Raw genomic sequence first — 25,965 nt, forward strand, 5'->3', positions numbered from 1 at the left:
TTTAAACAGTAGCATATTATTTATTTTAAAATAAAGTGTATTTATTTACTGTCTACAAAACAAAATAAATTAAGATTAATATATAAAATCTTGGTTACAAAAAATAGTATAATTAGTGATTCTTTTTTAAGGAAAGAACAATATGTTCTCTTTTTGTCGCAATAAATTATTGCTTCGATGCGTATTGTTGCAACGATTTTTCATAATTATAATTTTTTTGATTTCATAGCTTTCCATTTTTCGGGAATCCTGCGAATAGCATTCGCGTGCTCTTTTAAACATGGCTCACACCGCAATGCTGGACGACCCATTTTATTTCTTTCCACATATCCAACACAGTTATCTCTACAAAAAATTTTAATAGTTTTTAAAGGATTAATTGCTAATAATAAGCAGTAATATATAAAGTAGAAATTTTGTTCTTACCCAATTTCCTCCTGAATACCTGAACATGGATTAATTTGGACAACTTTCTTTAATAACTTTTGAAAACTACTCATTTCTGAAAGATTCTCCATTTCTGGCAAATGAATAGTTTTTCCATTTATGTGAACCTAATATAAAAAATGTTTCATTATTTTCTTGTTTTATTACTACAAGCAAATTTTTAAATTAAGTATACATTGTACTTAAATACAAACAAGAACTTTTGAATCCTTGTGAAGAACAATGTTCTTCAATATCCCAGAAAAGTCTTCTTTCCACATATTAAATGAAACCAATTCTGCTTCAATGTAATTAGTAAACCAAAGATTGCTTCTGAAATTTTCGAAAATGGTGGAATTTTCTTTTAACTCTCTGAATACCTCTTCAAACAAATTGCCAATTTTTCTTTCTTTAACGATTGTACAATTTTCCGTTTCATCATTTAATTTTCTTTTTAAAACTTTATCATTTTTCTTCGAATGTGAATGATTCAATGACTGATTGTTCGTTTTATCGCAAAATACACTTTCTGTTGAACTATTTTTTATACTTTCAAGAAAAACGTCGTGCGACATTTTTACGCAATAATCATTTAACCGAACTTTTGACTCTTTTTGCATCATGGTATCCGGAAAAATTGAAGGTACTGCGTTTGTGGATAAAATAGGCCTTTTCCTCACTTCCTTCAAAACAATTCCATTTCTTTTAAAAATATTACGCTCTCTCTCAATAAGGTTTTCAGAAAAATGCAGTTCACAAATTTTATAACTATTTTTCCATTCTTTTCGAGTGGTTTTTTCCCCTAATATTCTTTCCCATTCTTTCTTTTGCGCTTCCTATAATAAAAAATGTTCACGTTACAATTATGCAGATAATAATATTGAATTTTTGACAGATTACATTCTACTTACGATAGTAGGAGTAAATAACGACAATTTATTTGACGTTCGATCCTTATAAGATGTTTTGCATCCTGGGACACAACAAGCCATAATAAAACTGTTCTTTATACAAGTGAAACTGCGAAAGAAATAAAATTGATTGGAAATAATTCGTCCTATTGACACAGGCTTCGCACTTATTTACTAAAATCTACTATTACTAATTTATTAAAGAATTTCCACTACTTTAAATTCGCTAATACTAGAAATCAAAAAACTATTCTCAAAAATTATAATCAAATTCTTTAAAACGATTCAATTATTTTCAAAAAATATTCCAAATTCAATTATTTTCAAAAAATATTCGAAATTCAATTGAAGCGTTTTGTGCAGAAACAGCATAAGTCCATAATTTGAAATTGTTCAGGAATCAATAAAAACTGTTTTTCTCGTAAATGTTAAGATTTTTTTTAATTCGGCTTTTTGCATTATATTCTACTAACCTGTAAGTTATTAACCGTAAACCGTAAAGCTCGGGAACGGTTGTGTTACAGGAAGGGCCCGTCTTCTGGACGACCCGTCCCCGGGGTGGGGCTTGAATGGAGGTATCTTGAACGAGACTCTGAGATACCAGGCGAACTTTCAGATGTAATTTAGCCTTTTCCTTAAATAGAGGCTCTTTAAGGAATGACCTTTCTTTCCTCTTTTCTCGTGGGACCATAATGGATACTACAGAAACTAATAAAAATAAAACCACACACGTGAGCGTCGAAGAGCCCTTTTGGGGGATCACGATGCTGGCGATCAAGGTGTGGACGCGACAGAGGGGACCGTGAGTCAGTCTTAAATATGGCTGCTTCCGGGATCCACTGTATGCAGATTAACTTGCATCATTGTAAGGGCGCTTCGGCGATTTTAGCCAAGAACTTTGCAAGGATGCAGGCAGCTATAGCCTTTGTTCAAGAACCTTGGGTTTACAAGGGTAAGATCAGAGGTCTAAGTGGCGGTGGGGTGCTAGTCAGTTCACCACAGGAACCAGTTCCAAGGGCTTGTCTGATCTATAAAGGTCTAGATGCTTTCCCTCTATTGGAATTAACTACCAGGGACTTAGTTGTTGTTAAGGCTAAGTACCTAGAAAAGAACGGAAATAAAAGGGAGGTTGTAGTAGCTTCCGCATATTTTCCGGGATCGGGGGATGACCCCGCACCACCTGCAGAGGTGGAGAAGTTGGTAGATTACTGTCAACGGCAAGGTCTCCCATTAATAATAGGTTGTGATGCCAATGCGCACCATGTCGTATGGGGCAGCACTGACATTAACGATAGAGGCAGAAGACTTTTAGATTTTCTGTTAGATACAGATTTAGATATTTTAAATCAGGGTAATGAGCCGACTTTCGTTACTGTTAACAGAAAAGAGGTGTTGGATATTACGATCTGTTCCAAGTCTTTTTGTGATGGCGTGAGGGACTGGAGGGTGTCTGATGAAGATTCCCTCTCGGACCACAGGCTTATTACGTTTAGATTGGAATCGAAGGATCGGGAACAGGAGTGGGGACGTAATCCTAGGAGTACCGACTGGGCTTCATATAGTGAAGACCTCAAGGCCTCCATGGCATGCTTCCCCACTTCCTATGGAACGATGGAGGAGTTAGAGCTTGCAGCGGAATATCTGCGAGATTCTATTATCTGTTCCTTTGAAAGGAACTGTGTAGTTAAGAAAATGGGCTTCAATGGGGGCGGAAAATGGTGGACCCCCCGTTTGGAGGAACATAGGAAAACTGTAAGAAAGCTTTTTAATAAAGCCAAGAAACGTAGGCATCAGCGAGCATGGGATGAATATCATACCGCTCGCGATTCTTATAAGAAAGAAGTAGATAGGGCAAGGGGTGTCAGCTGGAGAAGTTTTTGCGAGGGAATCGAGAGGGTACCAGAAGCTTCAAGACTTCATAAAGTACTAGCTCGAGACCCAATGGCAAAATTAACTACTATTAAGCTGCCTAATGGGCAGTATGCCCAGGATAAAAGGGAGTGTCTAAAGCACCTGATGGAAGTAAACTTCCCGGACTTTAGAGAAGGTTTGGAGAACAGCCAGGGCATAGGACCAGGTAGGAACCGAGGATATCGGGAACACTGGAAACTAGCAGCCAGGGTTGTAACTCCGGAAGGGATTGATTGGGCAATAAGCACTTTCAAACCATTTAAGGCTTCAGGGGGGGACGGTATATATCCGGTTCTTTTGCAAAAGGGATTGGATTGTATTAGAGTACCCCTGTGTAAAATTATGAGAGCATGTATAGCTCTTGGTTATACACCGGAGTCTTGGAAAAAGACGAGGGTTGTGTTTATTCCGAAGGCCGGTCGGTCAGGCTATACTGCGGCGAAGGACTTCAGGCCAATCAGCCTAACTTCCTTTATATTAAAGACGTTAGAGAAACTGGTGGATAAGTTTATTAGACAGGAATGTCTTAGAGATTTTCCCCTACATCAGGGACAGCATGCATATAGAGCAGGCTTCTCAGTAGAAACAGCCCTCCATTCGGCAGTAGGTAGAATAGAGGGACAAATTAGCAGTGGTGGTTATGCGGTTGGTACCTTTCTTGATATCGAAGGTGCCTTCCCTAACACCTCTAGCAAAACTATCTGCAGGGCAGCCAGAATGCGAGGTGTGCCCGAGCCGCTAGTTAAGTGGATCGACAGCATGCTTCGCGAAAGGGCCCTGGAGGCAGAGTATGGTGAGGCCAAGGTAACCGGCCTTGTCTCAAAAGGGTGCCCACAGGGAGGAGTTCTCTCTCCTTTATTGTGGTGCTTAGTGGCAGATGAGTTAATTAGAAACCTCAATAGCCAGGGATATTATACGCAAAGTTATGCGGATGATTTCCTTATAATTATAAGAGGGCACTCAATTGAGACCCTCTTAGAACTTACGGAACGTGCGCTTAAGATTGTCAAGGATTGGTGCAATCTGACTGGACTTTCTGTAAACCCAGAGAAAACGAATATAGTAGTTTTCACAAGAAAATATAAGGTACCGAGTTTGAAGAAACCGATATTTTATGGAAAAGAGATTTCCTTTTCTGAATCGGCTAAGTATCTGGGAGTAATCCTGGATAAAAAGCTGGTTTGGAGGGAACATTTCGAATATCAGTATAGCAGGTTTTGTACCGCGTTTTGGGCGTGTAGAAGGGCGATAGGGTCATCATGGGGACTAAGGCCTAATATGGTCAACTGGCTCTATCAGATGATCTTAAAACCAAGGTTTCTTCACGCGGTGGTTGTCTGGTGGTCCAGGACTCAACTGATAACGGTTAAAGAGAAACTGGGCCAACTGCAAGCAATGATTTTCAGGGGTATTACGGGGGCAATGAGGACCACGCCAACAGCTGCGTTGGGATTCATGCTTGCCGAGGCACCTCTGCATATTGCCGCGGTGAAAAAGGCGGCTCTTACTATGAGCAGGTTAACTGCGCAGGGAAGGTGGAAGGTTGGTGGTATACACACCAAGCTTCCACGCTCAATTCTATCAATACCAGAATTAAGTATGGTGCAAGATAGAATGATCAAGAGGGTGAAATTTAAACCCCGCTTTAAGATCATTACACCTTCCAGAATGGACTGGAAGAAAGGTTTTCCACTTGGGGACGAAGTCTGGTATACAGACGGCTCCAAGATGGACTGCGGTGCAGGCTTCGGAATTTATCGGAAAACTGGCTGCATTAAAGTGGCTGAGTCATTAGGACAACATGACACGGTCTGGCAGGCAGAGGTCTGTGCGATTTTAACTTGCGCCCAAATATCCATTCGAAATGGAACAAAGGGCAAGAGGATTAGTATTTGTGTGGACAGTCAAGCGGCCTTAGGGGCTCTGAAAAATCCCACAATAGAATCAAAACTCGTCTGGGAATGCCGCAGCGTACTAGATGAGTTGGGTTCAACAAATAAACTTTCATTGATTTGGGTACCGGGTCACTCGGGAATCAAGGGTAATGAAAGAGTAGACGTCTTGGCGAAAACCGGTTCCGAGACGAAATTTATAGGTCCTGAACCAGCAGTAGCAATAATGCCATGCTTGGTTAAGGGAGCCATAGAAAGATGGGGTGAAAAGGAACATGAGAAGTATTGGGCGAACGTTGGGGTGGGAAGGCAAGCGAAAACTCTGTTGGGGTTAGCACTCAACAAGAGGCGAGCGAGCGATCTCCTAAAACTCGATAAGATCAGAGTTAGAACCGTAGTTCGTCTACTTACGGGTCATGGACTATTGAACTACCATCAGCATAAAATAGGCAGACAAGTTTCACCTATGTGCAGACTGTGTGGGGAAAGTAACGAAACTTCAACTCACATATTATCTGAATGCCCAGCGTTAGCTAGGATCAGGCTATCTAGCTGGGGTCAAGCAATTATTGACCCTAAGCAGGTGAGCAACCTATCGATAGAAGAGATACTGGACTTCTGGAGAAGAACAGGACTCTAAGGGGTTGCTATAAACGAGCGAGCTGGAGTCTGGTACAATGGGTTCTATAACCTAGGTGCTTACTTTCCCCTCTTGAGGAAAATCCAGCTCGATCTCGGTATTAGATTAGATTAGATTAGAACCTGTAAGTTAAAAAATCCAATATAATTAATTAATTATCTACTTAACATAAAAAATTAAAAAATAAATTAACATTTGGACTTATGCTGTTTCTGCACAAAATGAAATGAAAAACACAGAAAATTTATTCAATCCAGTGAAATATCAAAGTTTTATGAAATATTTAATAACATTTATTTAAAATATTAAATTTGGATAATTTTTAATAACATTTTATAAATAATAAAATTGTTTTAAGAATAAATTTAACCAATTTTCAATATTTTCTAATTTTAAAATAATTCAGTCACCACTGTCACTTTTTTTTCATACTTCGAAAAAATTAATTATTCAAATCAATGTTTATATAATTCTTATGAAGAATTCAAATATTTTCAAAAGTATAACAAAATTTTTTCCTGAAATTCAATTATTTTCATAAATAATAAAATTCTTGTCAGGAATTTAATTATTTTTGAAAATTTTAATGAAATTCTTAGCAACTATTCAATTATTTTCATAAATAATAAAATTTTCACATAAATTCAATTAATTTAGAATAACATTTCCAAAAAACATTTCGATAAAATAAATTATTTAACAAAATCTTTCACAAAAATTCAATTCTTTTTGTACAATTTAATAAAATTTTTCGCAATAATTCAATTATTTTTATAAATAATAAAATTCTTCTCAAGAATTCAATTATTTTAGAAAATTTTAATAAAATTCTTAGCAATTATTAAATTATTTTCATGAATAATAAAATTCATAGCAGGATTTCAATTATTTTTAATACAATTTTACAGGAATTGCTTGAAAAATGTAATTATTCTTTAAAATTTAATTTCAATTTCTCGTAAAAAAAATTATTTAAAAAAATGGTTTTTTAAAATTCTTTGGAAGAATTCAATTATTTACAAAAATATTAGAATTTTTTACAGGAATTCAATTATTTTTCAAATATTTTAATAAAATTGTTCGAAAGAAATCAATTATTTCAAATACAATATTACTTAATTTTTTTGAAATAATTCAATTATTCTTTTAGATTTTAATAAAATTCTTACGAAAAATTCAATTATTTACATAAATTATTCTTAAAAATTCAATTATGTCGATAATAACAAAATTATTCCCGAAAGTTTAATTATTTTAATTGAATTTTTTTAATTTTAATTATTTTTATTTATTTAAAAGCACTTTACAAATAAAACTAAATAATGCAGACTAAAATTTTGTCTACAATTAAATACAAAAATGAGTCTAATTAATACATTAACAGTTTTTTTTATATCAATATTTAACATTTATATTAAGACATGTGCGCAATCTGTGAATAAATTGTGCCAAACTAACACCAAAAAAGTCCAAACTATCACAGTACAAGTTAGATTCGTGACATAGTCTATTTATAATAAAATTTCTTCCGTAATTTGTTCTATGATACTTCACATAAAACAAATAAAAATTTCGCAATCGTCGAGCAGGCAGACAAAACTTAATCATACTCAATCATACAGCATATTTTAATAAAATTATTTGCAAAATTCAATTATTTTCATAAATAACAATATTCATCAAAAGAATTCAATTATTTTTAAAAGTAATAACTTTCTTCTTGGACATTCAATTATTTAAAAAAATTGTAATAAATGGTTCGCAAGAATTCAATTATTTTTACATATAATAAAATACTTTTTAGGAATTCAATTATTTTAAAAAAAATTTAATAAAATTCTTAGCAACTATTCAATTATTTTCATAATAGGATTTCAATTATTTTTAATACAGTTTTACAGGAATTGCTCGAAAAATGTAATTATTCTTTAAAAAATTCCAATTCCTCAAAAAAATCAATTATTTAAAAAAATGTGTTTTTAAAATTCTTTGGAAGAATTTAATTATAAATAATTGAATTTACAAAAATATTAGAATTTTTCACAGGAATTCAAGTATTTTCAAATATGTTAATAAAATTTTTCAAAAAAATCAATTATTTCAAATACAATTTTAATTAAATTTTTGTGAAATAATTCAATTATTCTTTTAGATTTTAATAAAATTCTTCCCAAGAATTCAATTATTTACATAAATAATTCTTCGAAAGAATTCAATTGTATGTAGAAAAATAACAAAACTATTCCAGAAAATTTAATTATTTTGAGGCATTTTAATAAAATTTATTGCAAAAATCAATTATTTTCACAAATAACAAAATTCATGACAAGAATTCAATTATTTTTAAAAGTAATAAATTTCTTCTTGGAAATTCAATTATTTTTAAAAATTCTAATAAAATCGTTGGCAAGAATTCAATTATTTTGGTAAATATAATAAAATGCTTTTTAGGAATTCAATTATTTAAAAAAAAATGTAATAAAATACCTGCCAAGCATTCAATTATTGTCAAAAATTTTAATAGAATTCTGTGTAAAAATTAATTATATTTTTAAAAACTTTTCGCAATTCAATGATTTTCAATATTTACTAATTTCATAGAATTTCCAAACAGAATTCAATTATTTAAAACATTTTTTGTAAAGATCTTATCGTAAGAATTCAATTCTTTTCATGAATAATAAAAATTTCTCAGGAATTGAATTATTTAGATTAGAATTTGCTTATAATTAGTCGAAAGAAATCAATTATTTAAAATTTGTTATAAATTTCTTTGCAAGAATTAAATTATTTCTATAAATATTTAAATTCTTTCATGAATAATAAAATTCGTTGCAGGAATTCAATTTATTAACAGAATGAGAAAGAAGTAAATATTTTTAATGAAAATTAGGGAAAAGTCAGGAGAGCTTCTTTTTTAAAATTAATTATCGAGTGCGAAGACTGCATTGATTTAAGAAATATTATAACTAAAAAATATTAAGTATAATATAAAACTTAATTATTGCTAATAATTATAATATAAGTATTAATATTATCAAATTTTACCTACATATAAAATTCAAGTCAAATAAAAGATGTTATTCATTCAGGAAAACAGAAATGACAACCATAACCTTTTGATTTGTTTTTGCTTTCACTTGCTCATATTTAACGATATAAAGCTGTTTCTACATTTTCAAGAAAAAATATGTGTTATTGTGAACGTAAACGTAAATGCAATTTTAGGGTGCGATCTCGTAGACAGAAGCGTAAAAAAATCATCGAACGAAAGCAGAATTTTATGAGTAAAAGAGAGATAGTCAGTAACACTATCCTTGTCACTCTCGTGAAATTCTGCTTTCGATTTTACGCTTTCTGCTCACATGTGTGGCTGCACCCTAAAAGTCTGGAATACAAACAGCGCCAACTAGTAAGGAAGGGCCTTACTAAACTCCAGGAATCATATCAACCCATAGAGATAGTATAAATAGAGTGGGGATGGTTTGCATGTATGCGTCCGCTTGATAGAAAGAGAAAGAAGATTTAACACCAGTAGGTGTCTCTCTTGCGCTGGAGCTCATTGAAGGATACTGGTGTTAAATCTTCTTTCTCCCTCCAACCCATTCTGTTTATGGCAGGACACTTCCCCCACACGCTGCAGCCTATACCTTCCCCACTCTATTTATAATATTTCTATGTATCAACCCAACTTTCTCCAAGACAAGTGTTGATAGACCTTTTCATCTCGAATAGGAAATGAAGAATGCGCAATCTCAGTCCGCCATGATAGTCGGTCATATTCAAAAATTCACCATGTATTAACATGGGGAATTTGAATATGACCGACCGGAAGTTATTATTATTATTGAGAAAAAATTATTCGAGATGAAAAGGTCTATTGCCTAGGTTTCATCATCTGTTGTCGTCTGTTCAGTGCAAGACGACTAGAAACAGGAGGAGCAACTTCGATATATTCCTGTAGAGTGCGGTGGCAGAAAATGTGAGGGCAATGGAGGTGGTACTTGAAAATGTAGTTCGTGCAATAGGCCAAAATTAGGTTTCTGCGCATATTGAACATTCAAACGATTCAGATTCAAACACGCTCTAAGAGAAATCTTTTTCCACGTGCTGCACATTGTCATTGTGTGATATTGTGTTTACCGCAAAGTTTTTATGAAAACAATTTAAGTTGTTTTTAATTACCTACTACGTATTACAACTAATTTTCCAAGGTTATTTTTTAAAGTTATGAAATAAACGTCCAACTTTTATCAATACAATTATTAATAATTTCTAATATTTTTTCGACATTAGTTTGGGATTGCAATTTATCAAATTTCTTTCAGTTTACTACTTTATTATGACGATGAATTTCAAAGTCAAAGAATCATAATCGTTAAAATAACCTCTTCATAATATAATATATGACATTTCTATGTTTTGACGTCTGCTATTCTCTCTCATCTCTTTCCACTACTTGCGCAGTAACCTATTTTGCGTTTCTGCACCAACTACATTTCTATATTACTACTTCCCCCATTGTCCTCATCTACCAAGCCATCCCCACTACCCGAGTTATCCCTCCTGTCTCTAGTCTTCTTGGTTCAGTGTTCACATGTGTTTTCAAATAAATAAGATATTTTTCAGGGTTGCCACAGGTCAGGGAAATCAGGGAAAAGTCAGGGAAAGTAAAGTTGGTCAGGGAAAAGTCAGGGATTTTTACTAAAAGTACTGGAAAAAATTGAATTTTTAAAATTCATGAGAAAACTCTGAATTTTTTTCCTGTTTGCCTAGTAAATTATGAAATTACCTTGAATTTTAATGTAAAACCTTTAATTTTTTCAATTTCTGACAATAATTTCTTTTTAAATAACTTAATTTTTCAAAAACTATCATAAAATTATGACTTACAAATTATTTTACAAATAATTTTTACAATTTTCATAAATACTAGATTGATAGAAGAATTTCAGTTAAAAATACTAAAAAAAAATTGGATTTTGGAAAAGTTACCAATGATTACAGAAATTCAATTATTTTCAAAAGTTACAAAAATTCTTCGCAAAATTTCAATATTATGTTCAAAAATTAAAAAAAAATTCATATCAAAATTTTCAAGTGCTTTTATAAATAATATAATTCTTCATCGAAATTCAATTACTTATTTTAAAAAATTTTAATAAAATTCTTGTCAAAATTCCACAGGAATTCAATTATTCAATATTTAATAAATTTCTTTGAAATAATTCAAATATTTTCATAAGAAATAAAATTTTCACAGGAATTCAATTATTTAAAATACAAAATTTCATAAAATTTTTCGAAAAATATCAATTATATAAAAAGATTTTTATAAAATATTTTCATGAATTCAATTATTTTTATAAATAATAAAATTCTTCACCGAAATTAAATTACTTTTATAAACTTGAATAAAATTCGTTTGAAGAATTAAATAATTTTCAAAATAATAAAATTCTTCGCAGAAATTTAATTATGTTCAAAAATTAAAAAAGAATTTTAATTCCTACAGAAAAATAATAATGATTAAATATTTATTTAAGAAAGAAGTTATTGATGTTTTTAAATAATTTTACAATTAAAGAAGTTTGTAAATAAATGTAATAGAACATTTTTTTTAGTATCTATTATTTTTTAGAGTGAATAAGAATATTCTTTTTAGGGTCAGGGAAAAAGTGAAATTTTTTCTGGAAATCAGGGAAAAGTCAGGGAAAAATAAAATTAAATATTTGTGGCAACCCTGAAGACGTTCCTGGAATTCGTCTATATTGTTTTTATTATTTAATATTTTTTTATGAAAAATTTCAACAAGTACTCAGAAACATGTACTATTCGACGTTGACAAAAGATTTTGAATAAATATTTTTTATGGTGAAATTTTGAATAAAAAAATTCAAATACAAGACTCAGAATTAATTTAGAAAATGAAAGATAGTATCGGTGTCACAAAGTGTCCATAACAGATTTAAACAGTAGCACATTATTTATTTAAAAATAAAGTGTATTTATTTACTGCCTTGTAATAATTTAATAGTTTAAAAAAATTTTCAAATTTTATATTTTAAAATTAAATACGAAAATGAATTCTAAAGAATTAATAATAATTCAAATAATATTAAATTATTTTTTTTTTATAAATTAAATTGTGTATAAAAATATTATAAATTTAAATAATTATACATATTTCATTTTTACTTGAGTAATTTATTCTTTAAATAATATTAAATTAAATATAATAGTAATGTTTCACTCCAAAGATTTTTTATAAAGAAAGGACACAGCTGAGTTGTACATTACCACAATACTTTTGTTAAATTCGTTGATTTTCCTTAAAGAATTACTCCTCACTCATCAAGACTATCGAATTCCTTTTTGGGGTGATGCACGATTGTGAGAAAAGATTTTCCTGGGATTTAGGTGAACTCAGGAGAATTCAGGATCAAAATATGGGCCTCAATACCCAGAGGATATTTATTTTGTTGCTCTGTTCAACAAACAATAGTCCTCTAACGAAGTGCCATACTATAATATATTGTTAGACAATTTAGAATTTTATATTATATATTTTTTAAATACTTTTTATGTTTTTATATTTACCTGGGCATCAGAGATAAATTTAATTAAGATCGTTAATCTTCTTGAAACAAAACTACCCGAATATGGCACTTCATAAATTTAAACAATAATTATATTTTATATTTTAATAAATTTTGCTTTTGCAAATTATATAATGTTCACAGTATGATTACTTTGAGAATTTTAATTAATACAAGGAAAATCTTTTCTCAAGACCCTCTTCCAAAATTATTCTCTCCCACCCATGCTATTTTAATCGACAAACGTCGTTTTTCCCGACAATAACCGATTGCTCATAATCGCAGATACTTTCAATCTATTCACATGCTATCAAACCACTACATCACCCCCCTTTTAACGGTGATACAATGATTCAAATCATTCTTGAGTCGTTAACAATATTAACAGCCGTATTTATACATCTTTGTCATTTTACTTATTTGATTTCATTTTTATATCGAACTTTATACATATTATTACGCAACATACGATCATCAATTACATTTAACATTAATTTCATTTTATATATTAATTTTTGTATATTACAATGTAACATACAATCGTCATTTACATTTTACATTAATACAATTAACAATTACAATACATACAAATTCATATATTGTTCTCTCTCTCGTAATGATTAGTATTTCATTATTTTTTAAATCCAATTAACATTTCTTCTCAAACATAATTTGTTTAATCACTTTGCGTCTTATATATTTTAAAATCAATTCGATTATATATTCCCTTAATCTCATAAGGATCGTCCCTTTCAATCAGTTCATACGCATTTCGATTAATAACCCTTTTCACCTTAAAAGGACCATGGTAAATGTGAAAAAACTTTGAGATTACTCGATTTTCTTTATCCGATCTGAGAGGAACTTTTAATAATAATAGATCGCCTTCATGGATAGGTGTGTCATTAAATGAACTTTGTTTCTCTCGTCGTTTCTTACATGCTTTTTCGATTTTTTCGCGGGCTATTTCGATTTTCAATTGTTTCTTTTCGAATTTATTTAAACCCTCTATCTCATCAACTTGTTTAACAACTTTATCAATCGCATTAACCCTAACATACGATAACTGTTCTCCAGAGTCATCAAAAAATCCATCTGACAGTATATACTCGAACCGATTTTCCGAATTATCTAAAAACATTGATTCATTCAATTCAGTTGACAAAGCAGCCTCAATTAAATGAATCCCATTATTTACCTGTTCAACAAACAATAGTCCTCTAACGAAGTGCCACACTATAATATATTGTTAGACAATTTAGAATTTTATATTATATATTTTTTAAATACTTTTTATGTTTTTATATTTACCTGGGCCATTTTCCGAGGAGCCTGCGAATTAGCCTGCGAACAGCATACGCGTGCTCTTTTGAACATGGCTCACACCGCAATTCTGGACGATCAATTTTATTTCTTTCCACGTATCCAAGACAGTTAACTCTACTAAAAATTTAAATACTTTTTAAGGGATTAATTGCTAATAATAAACAGTATTATAAAATAGAAATTTTGTTCTTACCCAATTTCCCCCTGAGTACCTAAACATGGATCAATTTGGACAACTTTTTTTAATAACTTTTGAAAACTACTCAATTCTGAAAGATTTTCCATTTCTGGCAAATGAATAGTTTTTCCATTTATGTGAACCTAATATAAAAAATGTTTCATTATTTTCTTGTTTTATTACTACAAGCAAATTTTTAAATTAAGTATACATTGTACTTAAATACAAACAAGAACTTTTGAATCCTTGTGAAGAACAATATTCTTCAATATTCCAGAAAAGTCTTCTTTCCACATATTAAATGAAATCAATTCTGTTTCAGTGTAATTAGTAAACCAAAGATTGCTTCTGAAACTTTTGAAAATGGTGGAATTTTCTTTTAACTTTTTGAATACCTCTTCAAACAAATTGACAATTTTTCTTTCTTTAACGATTGTACAATTTTCCGTTTCATCATTTAATTTTCTTTTTAAAACTTTATCCAGAAAAATTGAAGGTACTGCGTTTGCGGATAAAATAGGCCTTTTCCTAACTTCCTTCAAAACAATTCCATTTTTTTTTAAAATATTCCGCTCTCTCTCAATAACGTTTTCAGAAAAATGCAGTTCACAAAGTTTATAATTATCTTTCCATTCCTTTCGAGTTGTTTTTTCCATTAATATTCTTTTCCATTCTTCCTTTTGCGTTTCCTATAATAAAAAATGTTTACGTTACAATTATGCAGATAATAATATTGAATTTTTGACAGATTATATTCTACTTACGATAGGAGTAAATAACGAAAATCTATTTTTCGTTCGATCCTTATAAGATGTTTTGCATCCTGGGACACAACAAGCCATAATAAAACTGTTCTTTGTACAAGTAAAACTGCGAAAGAAATAAAATTGATTGGAAATAATTCGTCCTATTGTTTAGGCTTCGCACTTATCTACTAAAAACTACTATTTACTACTTTTTTACGTTATTCTATATACTATTTGGATACCCTTTTTAGATTTCACCCACTAAAAGCTACTATTTCTTTTTTTTTTGAGAATTTCCACTACTTTAAATTCGCTAAGTATTTTCAAAAAATATTCAAAATTTAATTATTTTCAATATCTAGTATTTTCATGAAATTTCGCAAAAGAATTCAATTATTTAAAAAAAATTGATAAGATTAATCCAAAATTCAATTATTTTCATCGAAGTTTTCATAATATTTATTATACTTCGAAAAAATTAATTGTTTAAATCAATGTTTATAAAATTCTTATAAAAAATTAAAATATTTTCAAAAATAACAAAATTTTTCTCTGAAATTCAATTCTTTTTAAACATTATAATAAAATTTTTCGCAATAATTCAATTATTTTTATAAATAATAAAATTCTTCTCAAGAATTCAAATTTTTTAGAAAATTTTAATAAAATTCTTAGCATTTATTAAATTATTTTCATGAATAATAAAATTCATAGCAGGATTTCAATTATTTTTAATACAATTTTACAGGAATTGCTTGAAAAATGTAATTATTCTTTAAAATTTAATTTCAATTCTTTGCAAGAATTCAATTATTTACAAAAATATTAGAATTTTTTACAGGAATTCAATTATTTTTCAAATATTTTAATAAAATTGTTCAAAAGAAATCAATTATTTCAAATACAATATTAATTAATTTTTTTGAAATAATTCAATTATTCTTTTAAATTTTAGTAGAATTGTTACGAAGAATTCAATTATTTACATAAATAATTCTTCAAAAAAAATTCAATTATATCGATAATAACAAAATTATTCCCGAAAGTTTAATTATTTTAATTGAATTTTTTTAATTTTAATTATTTTAATAAAATTATTTGCAAAATTCAATTATTTTCATAAATAACAATATTAATCAAAAGAATTCAATTATTTTTAAAAGTAATAAGTTTCTTCTTGGACATTCAATTATTTTTAAAAAAATTGGAATAAAATAGTTCGCAAGAATTCAATTATTTTCATATATAATAAAATGCTTTTTAGGAATTCAATTATTTTCAAAATAATTTAATAAAATTTTTAGCAGCTAAGTATTTAATTATTTTCATAAATAATAAAATTCATCGCAGGATTTCAATTATTTTTAATGCAATAATTTTACAGGAATTGCTCGAAAAATGTAATTTTTCTTAAAAATTTAATTTCAATTCCTCAAAAAAATCGATTATTTAAAAAATGTGTTTTTAAAATTCTTTGGAAGAATTCAATTATTTACAAAAATATTATAATTTTTCACAGGAATTCAAGTATTTTCAAATATGTTAATAAAATTGATCGAAAGAAATCAATTATTTCAAATACAATTTTAATTAATTTTTTTTGAAATAATTCAATTATTCTTTTAGATTTTGAAATTCTTCCCAAGAATTAAATTATTTACAATAAATAATTCTTCGAAAGAATTCAATTGTTTAAGATAAATAAGAAAAATATTCCCGAAAATTCAATTATTTTGAGTCATTTTAATAAAATTTATTGCAAAAATCAATTATTTTCACAAATAACAAAATTCATGACAAGAATTCAATTATTTTTAAAAGTGATAAATGTCTTCTTGGAAATTAAAGTATTTTTAAAAATTCTAATAAAATCGTTGTCAAGAATTCAATTATTTTAATAAATAATAAAATGTTTTTTATGAATTCAATTATTTTCAAAAATATGTAATAAAATACCTGCCAAACATTCAATTATTGTCAAAAATTTTAATAGAATTCTTTGTAAAAATTAATTATTTTTAAAAACTTTTCGCAATTCAATGATTTTCAATATTTACTATTTTCATAAAATTTCCAAACAGAATTCAATTATTTAAAACATTTTTTTTTTAAATCTTATCGTAAGAATTCAATTCTTTTCATGAACAATAAAAATTTCTTTGGAATTGAATTTTTTAAATTAGAATTTGCATAAAATTAGTCGAAAGAAATCAATTATTTAAAATTTGTTATAAATTTCTTTGCAAGAATTAAACTATTTTTATAAAATATATTACATAATAATATATAATATATAATATTTACCTATATATTATAATATAATATATATTATATATAATTCTTTCATGAAAAATAAAATTCGTTGCAGAAATGCAATTTATTAGCAGAATAAGAAAGAAGTAAATATTTTTAATGAAAAAATTAGGGAAAAGTCAGGAAAGCTACTTCTTTAAAATTAATTAACGAGTAGGTACGAAGTTTGTATTGATTTAAGAAATATTATAACTCAAAAATATTAAATATAATATAAAACTAAATTAATGCTAACAATTATAATATAAGTATTAATATTATCAAATTTTACCTACATATAAAATTCAGTTCAAATAAAACATGTTATTCATTCAGGAAAACAGAAATGACAACCATAACCTTTTGATTTGTTTTTGCTTTCACTTGCTCATATTTAACGATATAAAGCTGTTTCTACATTTTCAAGAAAAAATATGTGTTATTGTGAACGTAAACGTAAATGCAATTTTAGGGTGCGATCTCGTAGACAGAAGCGTAAAAAAATCATCGAACGAAAGCAGAATTTTATGAGTAAAAGAGAGATAGTCAGTAACACTATCCTTGTCACTCTCGTGAAATTCTGCTTTCGATTTTACGCTTTCTGCTCACATGTGTGGCTGCACCCTAAAAGTCTGGAATACAAACAGCGCCAACTAGTAAGGAAGGGCCTTACTAAACTCCAGGAATCATATCAACCCATAGAGATAGTATAAATAGAGTGGGGATGGTTTGCATGTATGCGTCCGCTTGATAGAAAGAGAAAGAAGATTTAACACCAGTAGGTGTCTCTCTTGCGCTGGAGCTCATTGAAGGATACTGGTGTTAAATCTTCTTTCTCCCTCCAACCCATTCTGTTTATGGCAGGACACTTCCCCCACACGCTGCAGCCTATACCTTCCCCACTCTATTTATAATATTTCTATGTATCAACCCAACTTTCTCCAAGACAAGTGTTGATAGACCTTTTCATCTCGAATAGGAAATGAAGAATGCGCAATCTCAGTCCGCCATGATAGTCGGTCATATTCAAAAATTCACCATGTATTAACATGGGGAATTTGAATATGACCGACCGGAAGTTATTATTATTATTGAGAAAAAATTATTCGAGATGAAAAGGTCTATTGCCTAGGTTTCATCATCTGTTGTCGTCTGTTCAGTGCAAGACGACTAGAAACAGGAGGAGCAACTTCGATATATTCCTGTAGAGTGCGGTGGCAGAAAATGTGAGGGCAATGGAGGTGGTACTTGAAAATGTAGTTCGTGCAATAGGCCAAAATTAGGTTTCTGCGCATATTGAACATTCAAACGATTCAGATTCAAACACGCTCTAAGAGAAATCTTTTTCCACGTGCTGCACATTGTCATTGTGTGATATTGTGTTTACCGCAAAGTTTTTATGAAAACAATTTAAGTTGTTTTTAATTACCTACTACGTATTACAACTAATTTTCCAAGGTTATTTTTTAAAGTTATGAAATAAACGTCCAACTTTTATCAATACAATTATTAATAATTTCTAATATTTTTTCGACATTAGTTTGGGATTGCAATTTATCAAATTTCTTTCAGTTTACTACTTTATTATGACGATGAATTTCAAAGTCAAAGAATCATAATCGTTAAAATAACCTCTTCATAATATAATATATGACATTTCTATGTTTTGACGTCTGCTATTCTCTCTCATCTCTTTCCACTACTTGCGCAGTAACCTATTTTGCGTTTCTGCACCAACTACATTTCTATATTACTACTTCCCCCATTGTCCTCATCTACCAAGCCATCCCCACTACCCGAGTTATCCCTCCTGTCTCTAGTCTTCTTGGTTCAGTGTTCACATGTGTTTTCAAATAAATAAGATATTTTTCAGGGTTGCCACAGGTCAGGGAAATCAGGGAAAAGTCAGGGAAAGTAAAGTTGGTCAGGGAAAAGTCAGGGATTTTTACTAAAAGTACTGGAAAAAATTGAATTTTTAAAATTCATGAGAAAACTCTGAATTTTTTTCCTGTTTGCCTAGTAAATTATGAAATTACCTTGAATTTTAATGTAAAACCTTTAATTTTTTCAATTTCTGACAATAATTTCTTTTTAAATAACTTAATTTTTCAAAAACTATCATAAAATTATGACTTACAAATTATTTTACAAATAATTTTTACAATTTTCATAAATACTAGATTGATAGAAGAATTTCAGTTAAAAATACTAAAAAAAAATTGGATTTTGGAAAAGTTACCAATGATTACAGAAATTCAATTATTTTCAAAAGTTACAAAAATTCTTCGCAAAATTTCAATATTATGTTCAAAAATTAAAAAAAAATTCATATCAAAATTTTCAAGTGCTTTTATAAATAATATAATTCTTCATCGAAATTCAATTACTTATTTTAAAAAATTTTAATAAAATTCTTGTCAAAATTCCACAGGAATTCAATTATTCAATATTTAATAAATTTCTTTGAAATAATTCAAATATTTTCATAAGAAATAAAATTTTCACAGGAATTCAATTATTTAAAATACAAAATTTCATAAAATTTTTCGAAAAATATCAATTATATAAAAAGATTTTTATAAAATATTTTCATGAATTCAATTATTTTTATAAATAATAAAATTCTTCACCGAAATTAAATTACTTTTATAAACTTGAATAAAATTCGTTTGAAGAATTAAATAATTTTCAAAATAATAAAATTCTTCGCAGAAATTTAATTATGTTCAAAAATTAAAAAAGAATTTTAATTCCTACAGAAAAATAATAATGATTAAATATTTATTTAAGAAAGAAGTTATTGATGTTTTTAAATAATTTTACAATTAAAGAAGTTTGTAAATAAATGTAATAGAACATTTTTTTTAGTATCTATTATTTTTTAGAGTGAATAAGAATATTCTTTTTAGGGTCAGGGAAAAAGTGAAATTTTTTCTGGAAATCAGGGAAAAGTCAGGGAAAAATAAAATTAAATATTTGTGGCAACCCTGAAGACGTTCCTGGAATTCGTCTATATTGTTTTTATTATTTAATATTTTTTTATGAAAAATTTCAACAAGTACTCAGAAACATGTACTATTCGACGTTGACAAAAGATTTTGAATAAATATTTTTTATGGTGAAATTTTGAATAAAAAAATTCAAATACAAGACTCAGAATTAATTTAGAAAATGAAAGATAGTATCGGTGTCACAAAGTGTCCATAACAGATTTAAACAGTAGCACATTATTTATTTAAAAATAAAGTGTATTTATTTACTGCCTTGTAATAATTTAATAGTTTAAAAAATTTTCAAATTTTATATTTTAAAATTAAATACGAAAATGAATTCTAAAGAATTAATAATAATTCAAATAATATTAAATTATTTTTTTTTTATAAATTAAATTGTGTATAAAAATATTATAAATTTAAATAATTATACATATTTCATTTTTACTTGAGTAATTTATTCTTTAAATAATATTAAATTAAATATAATAGTAATGTTTCACTCCAAAGATTTTTTATAAAGAAAGGACACAGCTGAGTTGTACATTACCACAATACTTTTGTTAAATTCGTTGATTTTCCTTAAAGAATTACTCCTCACTCATCAAGACTATCGAATTCCTTTTTGGGGTGATGCACGATTGTGAGAAAAGATTTTCCTGGGATTTAGGTGAACTCAGGAGAATTCAGGATCAAAATATGGGCCTCAATACCCAGAGGATATTTATTTTGTTGCTCTGTTCAACAAACAATAGTCCTCTAACGAAGTGCCATACTATAATATATTGTTAGACAATTTAGAATTTTATATTATATATTTTTTAAATACTTTTTATGTTTTTATATTTACCTGGGCATCAGAGATAAATTTAATTAAGATCGTTAATCTTCTTGAAACAAAACTACCCGAATATGGCACTTCATAAATTTAAACAATAATTATATTTTATATTTTAATAAATTTTGCTTTTGCAAATTATATAATGTTCACAGTATGATTACTTTGAGAATTTTAATTAATACAAGGAAAATCTTTTCTCAAGACCCTCTTCCAAAATTATTCTCTCCCACCCATGCTATTTTAATCGACAAACGTCGTTTTTCCCGACAATAACCGATTGCTCATAATCGCAGATACTTTCAATCTATTCACATGCTATCAAACCACTACATCACCCCCCTTTTAACGGTGATACAATGATTCAAATCATTCTTGAGTCGTTAACAATATTAACAGCCGTATTTATACATCTTTGTCATTTTACTTATTTGATTTCATTTTTATATCGAACTTTATACATATTATTACGCAACATACGATCATCAATTACATTTAACATTAATTTCATTTTATATATTAATTTTTGTATATTACAATGTAACATACAATCGTCATTTACATTTTACATTAATACAATTAACAATTACAATACATACAAATTCATATATTGTTCTCTCTCTCGTAATGATTAGTATTTCATTATTTTTTAAATCCAATTAACATTTCTTCTCAAACATAATTTGTTTAATCACTTTGCGTCTTATATATTTTAAAATCAATTCGATTATATATTCCCTTAATCTCATAAGGATCGTCCCTTTCAATCAGTTCATACGCATTTCGATTAATAACCCTTTTCACCTTAAAAGGACCATGGTAAATGTGAAAAAACTTTGAGATTACTCGATTTTCTTTATCCGATCTGAGAGGAACTTTTAATAATAATAGATCGCCTTCATGGATAGGTGTGTCATTAAATGAACTTTGTTTCTCTCGTCGTTTCTTACATGCTTTTTCGATTTTTTCGCGGGCTATTTCGATTTTCAATTGTTTCTTTTCGAATTTATTTAAACCCTCTATCTCATCAACTTGTTTAACAACTTTATCAATCGCATTAACCCTAACATACGATAACTGTTCTCCAGAGTCATCAAAAAATCCATCTGACAGTATATACTCGAACCGATTTTCCGAATTATCTAAAAACATTGATTCATTCAATTCAGTTGACAAAGCAGCCTCAATTAAATGAATCCCATTATTTACCTGTTCAACAAACAATAGTCCTCTAACGAAGTGCCACACTATAATATATTGTTAGACAATTTAGAATTTTATATTATATATTTTTTAAATACTTTTTATGTTTTTATATTTACCTGGGCCATTTTCCGAGGAGCCTGCGAATTAGCCTGCGAACAGCATACGCGTGCTCTTTTGAACATGGCTCACACCGCAATTCTGGACGATCAATTTTATTTCTTTCCACGTATCCAAGACAGTTAACTCTACTAAAAATTTAAATACTTTTTAAGGGATTAATTGCTAATAATAAACAGTATTATAAAATAGAAATTTTGTTCTTACCCAATTTCCCCCTGAGTACCTAAACATGGATCAATTTGGACAACTTTTTTTAATAACTTTTGAAAACTACTCAATTCTGAAAGATTTTCCATTTCTGGCAAATGAATAGTTTTTCCATTTATGTGAACCTAATATAAAAAATGTTTCATTATTTTCTTGTTTTATTACTACAAGCAAATTTTTAAATTAAGTATACATTGTACTTAAATACAAACAAGAACTTTTGAATCCTTGTGAAGAACAATATTCTTCAATATTCCAGAAAAGTCTTCTTTCCACATATTAAATGAAATCAATTCTGTTTCAGTGTAATTAGTAAACCAAAGATTGCTTCTGAAACTTTTGAAAATGGTGGAATTTTCTTTTAACTTTTTGAATACCTCTTCAAACAAATTGACAATTTTTCTTTCTTTAACGATTGTACAATTTTCCGTTTCATCATTTAATTTTCTTTTTAAAACTTTATCCAGAAAAATTGAAGGTACTGCGTTTGCGGATAAAATAGGCCTTTTCCTAACTTCCTTCAAAACAATTCCATTTTTTTTTAAAATATTCCGCTCTCTCTCAATAACGTTTTCAGAAAAATGCAGTTCACAAAGTTTATAATTATCTTTCCATTCCTTTCGAGTTGTTTTTTCCATTAATATTCTTTTCCATTCTTCCTTTTGCGTTTCCTATAATAAAAATGTTTACGTTACAATTATGCAGATAATAATATTGAATTTTTGACAGATTATATTCTACTTACGATAGGAGTAAATAACGAAAATCTATTTTTCGTTCGATCCTTATAAGATGTTTTGCATCCTGGGACACAACAAGCCATAATAAAACTGTTCTTTGTACAAGTAAAACTGCGAAAGAAATAAAATTGATTGGAAATAATTCGTCCTATTGTTTAGGCTTCGCACTTATCTACTAAAAACTACTATTTACTACTTTTTTACGTTATTCTATATACTATTTGGATACCCTTTTTAGATTTCACCCACTAAAAGCTACTATTTCTTTTTTTTTTGAGAATTTCCACTACTTTAAATTCGCTAAGTATTTTCAAAAAATATTCAAAATTTAATTATTTTCAATATCTAGTATTTTCATGAAATTTCGCAAAAGAATTCAATTATTTAAAAAAAATTGATAAGATTAATCCAAAATTCAATTATTTTCATCGAAGTTTTCATAATATTTATTATACTTCGAAAAAATTAATTGTTTAAATCAATGTTTATAAAATTCTTATAAAAAATTAAAATATTTTCAAAAATAACAAAATTTTTCTCTGAAATTCAATTCTTTTTAAACATTATAATAAAATTTTTCGCAATAATTCAATTATTTTTATAAATAATAAAATTCTTCTCAAGAATTCAAATTTTTTAGAAAATTTTAATAAAATTCTTAGCATTTATTAAATTATTTTCATGAATAATAAAATTCATAGCAGGATTTCAATTATTTTTAATACAATTTTACAGGAATTGCTTGAAAAATGTAATTATTCTTTAAAATTTAATTTCAATTCTTTGCAAGAATTCAATTATTTACAAAAATATTAGAATTTTTTACAGGAATTCAATTATTTTTCAAATATTTTAATAAAATTGTTCAAAAGAAATCAATTATTTCAAATACAATATTAATTAATTTTTTTGAAATAATTCAATTATTCTTTTAAATTTTAGTAGAATTGTTACGAAGAATTCAATTATTTACATAAATAATTCTTCAAAAAAAATTCAATTATATCGATAATAACAAAATTATTCCCGAAAGTTTAATTATTTTAATTGAATTTTTTTAATTTTAATTATTTTAATAAAATTATTTGCAAAATTCAATTATTTTCATAAATAACAATATTAATCAAAAGAATTCAATTATTTTTAAAAGTAATAAGTTTCTTCTTGGACATTCAATTATTTTTAAAAAAATTGGAATAAAATAGTTCGCAAGAATTCAATTATTTTCATATATAATAAAATGCTTTTTAGGAATTCAATTATTTTCAAAATAATTTAATAAAATTTTTAGCAGCTAAGTATTTAATTATTTTCATAAATAATAAAATTCATCGCAGGATTTCAATTATTTTTAATGCAATAATTTTACAGGAATTGCTCGAAAAATGTAATTTTTCTTAAAAATTTAATTTCAATTCCTCAAAAAAATCGATTATTTAAAAAATGTGTTTTTAAAATTCTTTGGAAGAATTCAATTATTTACAAAAATATTATAATTTTTCACAGGAATTCAAGTATTTTCAAATATGTTAATAAAATTGATCGAAAGAAATCAATTATTTCAAATACAATTTTAATTAATTTTTTTTGAAATAATTCAATTATTCTTTTAGATTTTGAAATTCTTCCCAAGAATTAAATTATTTACAATAAATAATTCTTCGAAAGAATTCAATTGTTTAAGATAAATAAGAAAAATATTCCCGAAAATTCAATTATTTTGAGTCATTTTAATAAAATTTATTGCAAAAATCAATTATTTTCACAAATAACAAAATTCATGACAAGAATTCAATTATTTTTAAAAGTGATAAATGTCTTCTTGGAAATTAAAGTATTTTTAAAAATTCTAATAAAATCGTTGTCAAGAATTCAATTATTTTAATAAATAATAAAATGTTTTTTATGAATTCAATTATTTTCAAAAATATGTAATAAAATACCTGCCAAACATTCAATTATTGTCAAAAATTTTAATAGAATTCTTTGTAAAAATTAATTATTTTTAAAAACTTTTCGCAATTCAATGATTTTCAATATTTACTATTTTCATAAAATTTCCAAACAGAATTCAATTATTTAAAACATTTTTTTTTTAAATCTTATCGTAAGAATTCAATTCTTTTCATGAACAATAAAAATTTCTTTGGAATTGAATTTTTTAAATTAGAATTTGCATAAAATTAGTCGAAAGAAATCAATTATTTAAAATTTGTTATAAATTTCTTTGCAAGAATTAAACTATTTTTATAAAATATATTACATAATAATATATAATATATAATATTTACCTATATATTATAATATAATATATATTATATATAATTCTTTCATGAAAAATAAAATTCGTTGCAGAAATGCAATTTATTAGCAGAATAAGAAAGAAGTAAATATTTTTAATGAAAAAATTAGGGAAAAGTCAGGAAAGCTACTTCTTTAAAATTAATTAACGAGTAGGTACGAAGTTTGTATTGATTTAAGAAATATTATAACTCAAAAATATTAAATATAATATAAAACTAAATTAATGCTAACAATTATAATATAAGTATTAATATTATCAAATTTTACCTACATATAAAATTCAGTTCAAATAAAACATGTTATTCATTCAGGAAAACGTGAGGAAAACATAAATGACAACCATTGTTTGTTTGTTTGTTTTGTTTTAATGGCCTCTTCACGAAGTAGTATAAGGAGACTTGACGGGCTGAAAAACATGGCCCCCATGAAGGAGTATAAGGAGACATATCTCCAATGGGAAAATTTCCTGATATTGACTGTACTTCTCTGCAGTAAAATCGACAGGTACGCGAAAAGTAATAGCCTCATGTTCACTGATAACAGCGCCGCCAAACGGGAGAAATAAGTGCAATTTTACATTTTAAGTATTTTTATCTTTGACAGCTGATTGATATTTAAAGTTAGAGGATCCTCTGA

The 25,965-nt window shown here is 27.6% G+C and overlaps 3 protein-coding genes across 14 annotated transcripts; all 3 read right to left on the minus strand.

The window, feature by feature from the left end:
* LOC122507538 lies at positions 1-12,218 on the minus strand. Of its 2 annotated transcripts, none has more exons than XM_043620305.1 (5): positions 12,081-12,218; positions 1,338-1,446; positions 642-1,262; positions 427-554; positions 1-345 (listed from the first exon to the last, which is right to left on the minus strand). In XM_043620305.1, exons 2-5 carry the CDS (start codon positions 1,416-1,418, stop codon positions 207-209), a joined length of 969 nt encoding a protein of 322 aa, XP_043476240.1. In that variant the 5' UTR covers positions 1,419-1,446; positions 12,081-12,218; the 3' UTR covers positions 1-206. The 2 variants fall into 2 exon arrangements, with proteins under 2 accessions (XP_043476240.1, XP_043476239.1); XM_043620304.1 differs by lacking the exon at positions 12,081-12,218 and adding an exon at positions 8,833-8,950.
* LOC122507539 lies at positions 11,967-25,951 on the minus strand. 7 transcript variants are annotated; one of them, XM_043620310.1, is made up of 7 exons: positions 25,659-25,951; positions 17,218-17,264; positions 14,648-14,753; positions 14,114-14,572; positions 13,899-14,026; positions 13,691-13,822; positions 11,967-13,615 (listed from the first exon to the last, which is right to left on the minus strand). In XM_043620310.1, the coding sequence occupies exons 3-7, from the start codon at positions 14,723-14,725 to the stop codon at positions 13,600-13,602; spliced, it is 813 nt and encodes a 270-aa protein (XP_043476245.1). In that variant the 5' UTR covers positions 14,726-14,753; positions 17,218-17,264; positions 25,659-25,951; the 3' UTR covers positions 11,967-13,599. The 7 variants fall into 7 exon arrangements, with proteins under 7 accessions (XP_043476245.1, XP_043476246.1, XP_043476244.1 ...); XM_043620311.1 differs by lacking the exon at positions 25,659-25,951 and having other exon boundaries at positions 11,967-13,510; positions 13,578-13,615; positions 17,218-17,335; XM_043620309.1 differs by lacking the exons at positions 17,218-17,264; positions 25,659-25,951 and adding an exon at positions 20,465-20,601.
* Positions 20,351-25,738, minus strand: LOC122507540. Of its 5 annotated transcripts, XM_043620317.1 has the most exons (7): positions 25,601-25,738; positions 23,031-23,136; positions 22,498-22,956; positions 22,283-22,410; positions 22,075-22,206; positions 21,962-21,999; positions 20,351-21,894 (listed from the first exon to the last, which is right to left on the minus strand). In XM_043620317.1, exons 2-6 carry the CDS (start codon positions 23,106-23,108, stop codon positions 21,984-21,986), a joined length of 813 nt encoding a protein of 270 aa, XP_043476252.1. In that variant the 5' UTR covers positions 23,109-23,136; positions 25,601-25,738; the 3' UTR covers positions 20,351-21,894; positions 21,962-21,983. The 5 variants fall into 5 exon arrangements, with proteins under 5 accessions (XP_043476252.1, XP_043476253.1, XP_043476249.1 ...); XM_043620318.1 differs by having other exon boundaries at positions 20,351-21,999; positions 22,075-22,203; XM_043620314.1 differs by having other exon boundaries at positions 20,351-21,999.
* Positions 25,952-25,965: the final 14 nt, after the last annotated feature.

Source organism: Leptopilina heterotoma, unplaced genomic scaffold (genome assembly GCF_015476425.1).
Source record: "Leptopilina heterotoma isolate Lh14 unplaced genomic scaffold, ASM1547642v1 Lhet_47, whole genome shotgun sequence".
Taxonomy (NCBI): domain Eukaryota; kingdom Metazoa; phylum Arthropoda; class Insecta; order Hymenoptera; family Figitidae; genus Leptopilina; species Leptopilina heterotoma.

Bases quoted from the DNA above. Each gene is read 5' to 3' on its own strand.
- LOC122507538 (XM_043620305.1), bottom strand. From the start codon at position 1,418: ATGGCTTGTTGTGTCCCAGGATGCAAAACATCTTATAAGGATCGAACG. The intron at 1,263-1,337 runs GTAAGTAGAATG...TTTTTATTATAG, and splicing joins CGTTATTTACTCCTACTATC to GAAGCGCAAAAGAAAGAATG. The intron at 555-641 runs GTTTGTATTTAA...TTTTTATATTAG, and splicing joins ACAAGGATTCAAAAGTTCTT to GTTCACATAAATGGAAAAAC.
- LOC122507539 (XM_043620310.1), bottom strand. From the start codon at position 14,725: ATGGCTTGTTGTGTCCCAGGATGCAAAACATCTTATAAGGATCGAACG. The intron at 14,573-14,647 runs GTAAGTAGAATA...TTTTTATTATAG, and splicing joins TTTCGTTATTTACTCCTATC to GAAACGCAAAAGGAAGAATG. The intron at 13,823-13,898 runs GTAAGAACAAAA...TTAAATTTTTAG, and splicing joins GGTACTCAGGGGGAAATTGG to TAGAGTTAACTGTCTTGGAT.
- LOC122507540 (XM_043620317.1), bottom strand. From the start codon at position 23,108: ATGGCTTGTTGTGTCCCAGGATGCAAAACATCTTATAAGGATCGAACG. The intron at 22,957-23,030 runs GTAAGTAGAATA...TTTTTATTATAG, and splicing joins TTTCGTTATTTACTCCTATC to GAAACGCAAAAGGAAGAATG. The intron at 22,207-22,282 runs GTAAGAACAAAA...TTAAATTTTTAG, and splicing joins GGTACTCAGGGGGAAATTGG to TAGAGTTAACTGTCTTGGAT.